The sequence below is a fragment of the Lytechinus variegatus genome, chromosome 5 (assembly GCF_018143015.1).
Source record: "Lytechinus variegatus isolate NC3 chromosome 5, Lvar_3.0, whole genome shotgun sequence".
Classification (NCBI taxonomy): domain Eukaryota; kingdom Metazoa; phylum Echinodermata; class Echinoidea; order Temnopleuroida; family Toxopneustidae; genus Lytechinus; species Lytechinus variegatus.
In genome coordinates this window covers 43,500,016-43,511,777 of record NC_054744.1, presented here as the reverse complement: position 1 = coordinate 43,511,777, position 11,762 = coordinate 43,500,016, and the positions used below count along the sequence as shown (strand labels likewise).

The 11,762-nt window shown below is 37.1% G+C and overlaps 1 protein-coding gene across 1 annotated transcript; it reads left to right on the top strand.

The window, feature by feature from the left end:
• The first annotated feature begins 264 nt into the window (after nucleotides 1-264).
• LOC121416233 (ankyrin repeat and SOCS box protein 7-like) lies at nucleotides 265-11,164 on the top strand. Its single transcript, XM_041609740.1, has 4 exons — nucleotides 265-492; nucleotides 6,832-7,067; nucleotides 7,449-8,063; nucleotides 10,942-11,164. Exons 2-4 carry the CDS (start codon nucleotides 6,839-6,841, stop codon nucleotides 11,076-11,078), a joined length of 981 nt encoding a protein of 326 aa, XP_041465674.1. The 5' UTR covers nucleotides 265-492; nucleotides 6,832-6,838; the 3' UTR covers nucleotides 11,079-11,164.
• Nucleotides 11,165-11,762: the final 598 nt, after the last annotated feature.

The following is an 11,762-nucleotide window of genomic DNA, read 5'->3' as shown; positions in this document are numbered from 1 at the left end:
AAAGTCTTTGGAAAAATCTACAAGGCGAAGTTTCATAAATTTTTAGTACAAAATGTTAGGAAATATTGTAGAGAACAAAATAGAAGATGATTACAACTATTGAATTCACATTTTAGTGTAATCCAAAGAAAAAAAAGAAGGCTTCAAAAATATAAAGTGTCTGGACACCCGACCCCCCCCCCCCCCCCCCCCCCCCCCCCCTCCTCCCCCATCCTACCGGTAATGCTCTATGAAACACTCCGACCACGCCCTCCCCAGGTACAGTGCGGTTGACAATCCTCGACCTTTTTAACTTCGCTCAGCAGTTGAGTTGCTTTAGCACAACGACTGAGGCCATGGTTACGAAAAAAAAGTGGCCGAAGCTCTGGCGTTGCAGCTCTGCACTTGCGAAACAGGCCGAATTGTTTGGGACAAGCAATAACACTAATTTCATGACCGGTCCGATGTCCATTCCCCATCGTCGATGCTCAGCCTCAGATTGGGGTGGAAATAGTGAGTATGAAATAAATTTTTTGGAGTGTTTATATCATGTATGAGAATTTCAGTATTAGTACCGGTATGTAGTATAATAATGAGACCAACGCTCGATTCTTAATTGATTTTCTACCATGAAGCAGGGGTAACCCAGGGCCAGGGCCAGGGGCTCCCGGCCGCGGCGTAGCGGTCGGGAGCCCAGGATCGTATGGTAGTGGATCGTATTACCGAACACTTTTCATGAATTCAATCATATCAAACACATTATTCTCATAAAATTCATCAAACTTTCACCATAAATACACAATTACCTACAAAATATAAATATATAAAAATTTTGCCGAAATCGATATTCTTTTTTACGATATTAGCTTCCAATCGGACCCCTCTTCGAATGTGAAAATATTTTTGGTCACTTGAAAAAGGTATCGTATTACCGAACGTGTGTTTTCTATGGGAAAACAACATAATCACCGATGAGCTATTTTGACCGTAATTTTTTATTTTTAGAATATTAAGACTTTGAAAATGTGTTTTTGACGATTTTTCATCATCTTTCTATTCAAGTTATTCCCTTCAGAAGGATGTTGCAAAGTTTTCAATTTGAGCGTATGAAATTTTTTTCTGACGCGTACGATGTGCGCGTTCGGTAATACAAGGCCGGTCGGTAATACAATCACTCACTATACGTGCAATTCGGCATAGGCCTACTCACCTCACAAGTGTGAAGTATGGTCAAAATAATTCTCCGAATAAATAGTTAAAACAGAAATCAAGCACCACGATTATATGGATGAAGGTCTAACGAGTGGCAGTTTTTCTGACATCTGGCCTGGGCACAGACTGGAACCTCAAAAAACGAAAAGTTCTCTCCTACCCCCGTCTCGATCGGCCATTTTTGTTATGAATTGTAACAAAATGGCCGATCGAGACGGGGGTAGAAGGAGAGAACTTTTCGTTTTTTGAGGTTCCAGTCTGTGCCCAGATGTCAGAAAAACTGCCACTCGTTAGACCATCATCCATATGATCGTGGTAAGTGCTTGATTTCTGTTTTAACTATTTATTCAGAGAATTATTTTGACCATACTTCACGCTTGTCAGGTGAGTATGCCAAATTGCACGTAAGATCCTGGGCTCCCGCCCAAGTGCGGGCGGGAGTTCCCTGGGTTAGGACAACTCGGACCACGGGACATCTCGGACATTACCATCGGACCATATCTCTAGAAAATCTTTAAATTTCGAAATGACGGAAAAATAGATGCAAATTTGTGAGAAAAAATCTCGTAATGGGTGGGACAACTCGGCCCGCGGTCCGAGTTGTCCCGACCCCCCTCTGCTCGAGCGATGTTCGTGCAGGCTCCACCTGCCCGAACCTCGGGACGGCGAACCAGTTTGGATACCTAGCCATAGCCAGGAGGCTAGAGAGTAAAAATCATTTGGTAAGAGTTCCATATGCACCCCCACTAAAATTGAAAATAAAAACATAGAGAAGGTTCAGAATAATAGTACGTACTGGTATACCGGTATCTAGCCCTAATAATAATATAGAACATATATGATGGGGCAGTGAAAATACATACCAAAAAAAATATGGCTTTATTCCGTCAAATTTCGAGCAGGATCTAGTGCGTGTAATTGTCCATAGACATCGGTTTATTTAGTCAGTAAAGGGTCTGTGAGTCAAGACTAGTCGAACTATCGGCTGATATTCGTTAAAATACCCCTTCTGGTATCAGCGCTTCTCGCTAGCATAGGCATAGCGGGAAAGGTCTTGACTGCAGATAAAACGAGGTGATCGAGTTCCAGTCCCAACTAGGTAAGCAACAGTATAAAAATGATAGAAAAATCTGAAGTGAACGAACCATAAGTCTCAACAATCTTTTGTTATTTCTGGTGGGGGGTGCATATGGAACTCTTTCCAATCATTTACTAACGTAAGGTTACTCTCAACGAAGCAATGTCTTCATTTCTATTCATTTGTGTGTACCACCAAAAAACCTGAAACTTTCGCCCCCAAGAATTCTACTTTCTTTCTAAAAGATCCATCCCAAAATCATGTACATGGGCTGCCCATAGGATACAACTTCATTTCCTACATTTCTACGCTATGGATTTTATTTTTAAACAAGAATTCATAAAAAATATTATGAAAAGACGGAAGAGACTTGCCCGATGTTTTCGCCGCCATCTTGTTTTCTATTGTTCTTCACCCATGATAGCCTCCTATCCGATATGCGTTGGGCTAGTGGGCAAATACTGACGGGCGGGGGCGCAGCCCGAGCGCCTATCATAACTGGTTATTTACCTTGATCTGTTCGTAGAAATTCTATGAACCCCCAACTAAGCTTCCATATAAATATTCATAACTGTCCGCGAACACGGACTAATATTAAAGTGACGAGGCTTGAACATGACGCAGACTGCGATGATATTTGATTGGTTAAAAAATACACTTGATCGCCATATAAGGATTATCTCATGAATGAAGGATAATAAAAAGTATGTCATGCATATGATAACCATATATTCATATTGAGGACTTTACCAGTGATGATAGGCGCTCGGGCTTCACCCTCGCCCATCAGTCTGCTTCGCGCGACCAGTAACTTGCCCACAATAGCCCGGCGCATATCAGATAGGCTATGTGGTATTAGACCATCCAATAATTCACAATTCACTTTACCTACGATTCGTGGATTTTGATGAGATAGGCTGCATCTTGAAGCTGTCACAGGAAATGCCTGAAATTTAATATTTTTTCACCATTTTGAATCAGACCTTTTAATTGCAGGTGTAAAGTTTGTGGTCATTATGTATCTTCTTTCATTAGAATTGTCTCGTGAAAATGAAGCGTGCGACTTATCGTAACCTTTGTGTTAGGGGACCCAGGGCTCCGTAACACAAAGGTTTGCGATGAATTGCAAATATGAAAAAACCGCTCTGATTGGTCCCTGGTCAATATTTTAAACCTAATGCGCATGTAAGGTTAATAATGATTGGTCAGTTCATTTAGCGACTCATCGCTAATCTTTGTGTTAGGGGACCCAGGTCATAACATTCTATGATGCTTATTCACAAATCTGCATGTACAATACCCATGAATAACAAGGATTAATGGGTGATTTCAAGTTCAGTTGACCTTTTGGTAATGGTGTTTAAGGGGGAATGAAACTTTTGGAAGAAGTAGGCTTATGTCGAAACAGAAAAATCAAAGAATAAGAACAAAGAATGTTTGAGAAAAATCAGACAAATAATGAGAAAGTTATGAGCAATTGAATATTGCGATCATTAATGCTATGGAGATCTTCCTATTAGCAATGCAACAAGGATGTGTGACGTCATATGTGAAGAACTTTCCCTTTGATGGGCTATAAAATACACCCAAAATGTCTCTTTTTGCTTTTTCTTATGGTGATACAAACTCTTTATCCATGATGTATTCTTTAAATATCTGTATTACATGCCCTCCTATAGAAAGAACACATAATCTACTGAAAGATGTGATAAAAGAGGGAGTTTAACTAAAATATATATTAGAGTAATGGGGAGAGTTGTTCACAAGTGACATCACACATCTTTATCGCACTGCCAATGAGAGGATTGTTATAGCATTAGTGATCGCAATATTGAAATGCTCATAACTTTCTCATTATTTGTCTGATTTTTCTCAAATTGTCTTTGATCTGTATCTTTGATTTTTCTGTTTTCAAACAAGCTATCTTGTTCCAAAGGTTTCATTCTCTTGAGCATGGCAAGAGTGGGCTATACATGGGTCAAAAATACTTTTTTTGTCCATTTAATATGCCAACAGTTTTTATCTATTCCTTGTAATGTATCTCAACATGAAATGACAATATTTTTTGTCTCGGGTCAGAGAAAAAAGTGTGCCGGGCCAAAATCCAAAATGGCCGCCAAAACCCCCCAAATTCAGAGTTTTGGCCACAACTTTTTTATATGGTGGTCTTTTTCTCTGGTTTTGGTGTCTATTCATATGTTTTGGGGGGCAGGCAATCTGTTTTACCTGAAATTAGTACTTAAAAAACATTATTTGTAGAGTTAAAGGGTTATATTACCTAAATTTACACATTTTTAGACCCATTTTTCAGCCAAAAATTAGGTTTCATCGTCTTGTGGTTCTTGGATATTGGACGATACGAGTTCCACAATAGCAAGTAGTTTAATAAAGCTATATTGCTCATATTCTTCTACTCTGGGTTCTACGGATATTTTCAAAATATATCTTATTAAATTTTTTTTCTTTGTTTTCTATTGTGTATATTTGTATGAATGTGTTTTTATATTGTATATGTTATTTGAATTTTTTTTATGAGAGATGTGAAGTAAATGAAACTGAAACTGAAATTAAAAAAAATTTATTTATCAATAGGGGCCATACAGTACACTATGTATTGTACATACACTGTACTGCACTGCATACATGTATGTCCATGCAATGACCACCATGGCAAGGTCTACCGGTAGATCTATATTAACTATAGTGTCATAGAAATGACCTCTTGAATCAGATGCCTCAGAAATTAAAGATACTGTATAATTTGTCTCAGAAATTGAAGACATTTTTTGTCAAACATGCTCATGCTTGGCAAGTATTCCCTGAAATGAACCCCTAAACAAGTGCAGCCATATTTTATTGTTATATCACGGGTCCTTCGGTCTTCGGTTTTAACTTTACACCTCATTTACACTGTAGTTTAGTACGAGTACGACCCCACCTTCCACATCTCGCGAAAATTGGCGCCTAAACACATAGTGTTGGTGCAAACAGGACATCCTTTATAAAACATTTGAATTTTGTTTTATCATCCCCCAAAAAATTTTGACCTTAAGCACGTAACTTTCCTACTAAGTGAAATAGATACGTACCCTTTTTTCATTATTTTTGTGTTTTTGACACCCTTATCACGTTACGTAACGTGCCCTATCTTGAAAAAGACATCCTTTTTACATGTTTTTTTTGGTCGCGCATGGTATCCACTCGTCAATATAAGTGGGCCCCCCCGGGACATAGGGTTAGACACAACCATGTAGAAACAAGCCTCCAAAAGAGGAAGATACATGTATGGCTATTATGTGTGTACATCTACACTTACATAATGTTTACACTGTATGTGCAATTTATGATTATCATCGGGTTACATACTTCCATGGTGTATATCAACAAGCGATCAAATTCACAAGTCACAATCTAATTTTAAACCTCAGGAGCTCACTTCTATGACACTATAGTTTATATACAAGATATGTTATGGTGGTCAATACATGGATATATACAGTGTACATATGTAGAGTACATTGATACCATACAGCCCCTATGGACAAATGACATTTTCCTTTATTTGACAAGATATATTTCGCAAATATCCGTCAACCCCAATTTAAAGATATAAAAGATCTATATGAAGCTGCTTACTACTGGTCAACTGGTATCGTCTAATATCCAAGAACCATGAGACAATGAAACCTAATTTTTTGCTGAAAAAGGGTCTAAAAATTAGTGAATTTAAGTAAAATCACCTTATAACTATACAAATAATGGTTTAAAAGTACTAATTTTAGGAAAAACAATTTGCCTGCCCCCTAAAACATATGAATAGACACCAAAACCAGAGAAAAAGACCACCAAATAAAGAAGTTGTGGCCAAAACTGTAATTTTGGCGGCCATTTTGGATTTTGGCCCGGCACCTTTTTTTCTCTGACCCGAGACAAAAATTATTATCATTTCATGTTGAGATAATGTAAAAGGAATACAAAACTGTTGGCACAGTGAAACCAAAAATCATCCATTTATAGCCCACTCCTAAAACATGATGTGCTGAAAAGTCACTTACTAGGTGTTTAGCTACAGTATCAATTTTGTGATCTGGATCATTTGTGTAAACATACATGTAGAATAGGTTTCGGAGCTAGGAACTGCAATCCAAATTGTGCTTCCATTACCAACACCAGACTTGAAATCACCCATTATGTGTCAGTCTGCCTCAACAATCTCTTAATTACGCTTTTTATTGTCTGGCAAAATTACAGCCAATGATAATCAGGTGACCAATATTTACTTCTGTGACAATTGATCCAGGCTTCATTTCATCTGAGATGTAGGGTTAGGGTTATGGTTGCAAATGGGTTTTATGTTACATGCTCAGTGTAGGTTAAGGGTAGGGTATAGCATTGATTAAAGGGTTGAAATTAGTCATTTGATTAGTGTGTTGAATTTATAGCAAAGTGAAATGTCTTGGTCATTGGACTGATAATCAACCGTAGTTTAGATATTGTCGCCATGAAAATCCATTCCAATTAATAACTGTCCAACTCTTTTATTGTTCTCTATCTTTTATCAGACTCAAGATGATGTTGAGAGGTCAAAGCAGGAAGAGAAGTAGGAGATTCAGCTGTGTTGATCCTATGAATCAGGAGGCAAGACAAGCTGTTGCTGTTGGTAACGTGAAGCGTGTCAAAGAGCTTTTATCTATAGGACTATCCCCCAATGAAGCTGACTGCAATGGTTGGACGTTGCTTCATCTTGCATCATCAAGAGGAAGGGAAAGAGTACTAAGAGAACTCTTAGAACATCAAGGTATCTTCTTGATGCATTATCCTCTTATAAGTCATTGGGTAACATTTTAACAAATATAGCACAGATTTTTGATATGAATTGTAAATAAATTTTAAACAAACAGGAAGAAAAAATATTCCCTAGATCTGTCAAAATCCCCAACCGGAGAAGATTCTGTTCTCTACCACAAATGTGCCTTGGGCAAGAGTAAACTGTTTATAGAATGTTCATGAAATTTGGATGACACCTTGTGGCATCTTGGTTCTATTCAATTTGAAATAGATTAAAAGCAATATTGAGTCCTCCCATCATTTCATTTCATATTTATTACAGCATTCCATCATAAGATATATTTGGCCTCTTGGTTAATGTTTATTATTCTGTACTAACTTCCCCACTTAGGCTCGCCCTGTGCTAGAGACGGGATAGGAGGATTCACCTGTTTGCACTATGCTGCCATGCACGGAAGAACACGTCTAGCTCAGCTTCTCCTGGAATACGACAAAGACAATAAATATGACCTGGTGAACTCTCCAAGTTCCGATGGTTGGACACCTCTCCATGTAGCAGCTCACTACGGCAGGGAGTCCTTTGTCAGGATGCTCCTACAACAAGGAGCCAGAGTGGATGCTTTAAGCACTAAAGGTACAAGTCCCTTACAGCTTGCAATCATCAGGGAAAAGGTTCCTTGTGTCAAGTTACTCCTAGACTATGGTTCTGACATTGATATCCAGACGGGGTTCCCACTGAGGTATACCATCTTGAAAGGAAATATGTTTTTAGCGAGACTGCTTCTGTTGAACGGTGCTGATCCTAACCTTGGTAGATCAGAAGATGGCCAGACACCCTTACACCTGTCAGCAATGAAGGACGATGTAGTTTGTTGTTCGTTGCTTTGTACCTTTGGTGCTGATAGCCATGCAGTTAATGATGATGGCAAGACTCCTCTTGAGATGTACAAATCTTTAAATGAAGGAGGAACAGGTCTCAGTCTGTCAGTTCTTACTACATCATCAAGTAAGTGTTCTTGTTTGATGCACTTGTACCGGTAGATGAAATGTTAGCTTACCGTACTAAAAAGATTTATTAGATTGGTGATGGTACATTGGGAACATATTTTTCCATCATTAAACTTCCTGTTTTTTTAATGTTCTGGAGTTATTCTGCAAGAGTTGCAATCTTGAGATCTTGGTCATAGCTGATTGCTGATTGCATTCTCATGATTGTACAAAAAGGGGAAAAGATTGGATTCCAATCCTACATTCTCTGGCTTGCCTGTACATGTATTTCTAACAACTTGATGACTTCCAGTAAACACTAGTAGTGTTTTAGGGGGCAATAAGTAAGATGGAGTGCTACATGTATGTAAAATTATAAATCGATTCACACAAGTTATATTAGATGTCTCTTAACCCTAAAAGGACTTAGGGGCATGATGCCCCCCCCCCTGAATGCTTTGCACGATATTTCCGAAATGCAAAAAGATAGTGCCACAAAATTTTATGATTTTTTTATTTCAACCCTAAGAAGACTGGGGGGGATGATCCCTCAAGATTTTTCGCGATAAATTTGCTGCGCAAAATTTTGATCATGTCGCTCACTGACTTTTTACTTTCAAGTCTCGCACAATTTTTTAGACCAAAATTGTGACCCCCGGGTACGCGGTTCCGAAATAACATGAAATTTCGTAAGTGCATGCAGACCCAAAATTGCTCAAAAAATGTGAATTTGTGTATAAATCCAATGCAAATAGTGTTTTTTAGCCAAAATTCATAAATGTTTCTTCATTTTCCCTTTTACTGATTAAAATCAATGAATTCCATCTTGTTTATGGTCAAAATAAACTCAATAGTTTTCATTGAAAAAAAATAAAAGACAAAGAAATGAATAAGAAATTTAGAAAACGATAAAATACATGAGAAAATAAAGGTGATGTTGAATTTTTTTTAAATTAATTTAAACAGATCCCTATAAAGAGTCTGTGTACCAAAAATGAGCATTTAAGGGGCATTATTTAGATAATTAGAGCAAAGTTTGATTTTATGCATGAATTAGCAAAATTAATTAGCAATAAGATTTTTTGTCCAGATTTTATCTTATAGTCTTGGATATTATGCCATGGGTAATGCGCATGCTAATTTTTATCGCGATCATGCGATCAACGTCCAAGATCATAAGGGGGTGCTGAATCAGCCCCCCTCATTCTTCTTAGGCGTCAAAATAGTCCAGTCTATTTAGGGTTAAGTCTCATGCCACTACTGAGACCAAATTTGTGACATACACTACGCCACACAACTTTTTACGAGACAAATAGCTCATTTTTATTCATACATGTACTTTGTGTACAAATTCTATGGGAGATGAAATGAGGGTGATTATTTTTTGTTCTGATTGCTCTGCTTAATTGATTTAGGGTTTAATTTTAATTGTTAAATGGTCTTTAACAATTTCCATTGATAAAAAGACATTAAAAATCAAAAGAGAAAAAAACAGAGAAATATGTATAAGAAATTCTAAAAACAAACACAAGGAAAAAATTGGCTTTTGCAATGTTTCTTTTGGAAACCTTTAAATTAATTTACAAAGATGACATCTGGATAAAAAAGAGTAAAATTTGAAGTGAAATTGGGTGTAGAATATGCAATTTAAGGTTTTTCATGAATAAATTTACATATTTTATTCATAATGAATAAGAAATACTTATTTTCAGAATTTGGTTTATACTGGCTTTTAGTTTATGTGGCAAAGAATGTGCGTACCAAATTTCAGTGCGATCGGCAGCCGAGATAGAAGAGGGGGCCAGCACCCCCCCCCCCCAGTCCTCAATATCAAATAGCCCAGCTCTAAAAGGGTTAACCCTAAAAGGCCCAGGGGGGGGCAGATTCCGTCCCCCCTTCTGTTTTCATGAGAAATCCGCCGCGCGAAATTTTTAACCGCGTCACTCACTGACTTTTTACTTTCAAGTCTCGCACAACTTTTGAGACCAAATTCGCAATGCCCAGGTACACTTACAAAATTATGCAACATCATGAAAGTGCAGACCCAAAACTGCTCTAAAACATGGAATTCATGTCCAAATCCAATACCAATTGTGTATCACTATTTAGCCAAAATTCATAAATGTACATGTATCATTATTTCTACTTCTACTGATTAAACTTGCGGTTATCAATTTTGTCTTGTTTATGATCAGAATTGAGTTTGCAATAATTTACATTGGAAAAAAAATAAATGCAAAAAAAGTATTAAAAAAAACAAAGAAATACATAAGAAATTTTAAAAACAGTCAGATACAAACATTCGCAGTACCAATTTTTTTTTACTTTGAATTTGACCGGGAACCTACAGAGAGTCTGAAATGAAAATGATAGATGATTAGAGCAAATGTTATATTTCTTGCATAAATTAGCATAATTAATTCATTAAATTAGCATAATTAATTCATTAAATGAAAAAATTAATTTCAGAAAAAATTAACCATACAGCCTTGTAGATTTTATTGCACACTGCCACTGCAAATTTTTGCAGTGCTCATGCACTGGCTCTTTCATAGGGTTAAGCTTGATACAGAAAGGTAGAAATGGGTGCTAAGTTTACAAATAGCACACGATCTGAATTCATGTACATGTACAACATCAACCTGTTTTGTGCCAAATTATCAATTTAAAAATACCATTGAATTCTTTTTACTTGTATTGAACATGTCCAATTCCACATTTCTAAAAATAGAAGAATAAGGAATGGAATGATATAACCACCTGGACACTGATACATATTTTTATTTTATTTTTTTTTGGGGGGGGTACATGTGGAAGATAAAATCGAATTGAATTTTATCAGATTTCTAACCTTCATTTAATTTTTTTGCTTTTCTTTCTTAAAAAAATACTTTCAGGAGCCCCAAGAACCCTTCAGGATCATTGTCGTCTTGTAATCCGCCGCAGACTTGGCCAGAAAAGACTTCATCATATCAATGTCTTGCCCATTGCAAACATTGTCAAAGACTATGTCAGATACAAAGACCATTTCTGATAGGAGCTTAGGTAAAAGTCTTTAACGATTATTAGGGAATCTAACCCACCTGCTACATACACTGTAGGTATGTGTTTATGGAGCATACAATAGGGGAAGGTGGGGTAAGTTGAGCATAGGGGCAAGTTGAGCCACCAGCCCCAGGCCAATAATGAATGAGTCAGACATTGTGGTGGTGTCATGTATTGATGACCCATAGCATAACCCCTAACCCCACCACATTGTTTCCAACTTTGAAACAAAAAGTAGTTTTTTAGAGGGAAAATATGAATTTTAGCCAAAAAAGTAAAAAAGAGTGTGAAATAGATAAGTGCTTTATAAACACACACGTCTTTAAATATAATAAAGACATGATAACAACATTATTAGTCCAGGTATGGATCTTCATTCTTGTCATAGTCTTTTATATGATGGATGCATAATAAATGTGTGGATACAAAATTATCGCACTAAGTTCGGACTTGGGTAAGTTGAGCCAAACAGCATGGGGCAAGTTGAGCCATGGTAATTCCTATGGTAATGTATCTTAAAAAACAAACAAACCATAAAAATCGATTGAAATGCAGGCTGAAAGGAGCAAATTTACATGACTGCTCTTTTCCTTTTACAGGATGTTAGTATTTATAGAGAATTAGCAAGTGAAAAGACTTAAAACAAAAAATTGACATGCTGGTTCTCCCCCAT

What these genes read in the sequence shown, in the direction of transcription:
- LOC121416233 (XM_041609740.1), top strand. Translation starts at nt 6,839, where the DNA reads ATGATGTTGAGAGGTCAAAGCAGGAAGAGAAGTAGGAGATTCAGCTGT. An exon ending in AGAACTCTTAGAACATCAAG is followed by an intron (nt 7,068 to 7,448) that starts GTATCTTCTTGA and finishes TTCCCCACTTAG; the next exon opens with GCTCGCCCTGTGCTAGAGAC. An exon ending in AGTTCTTACTACATCATCAA is followed by an intron (nt 8,064 to 10,941) that starts GTAAGTGTTCTT and finishes AAATACTTTCAG; the next exon opens with GAGCCCCAAGAACCCTTCAG.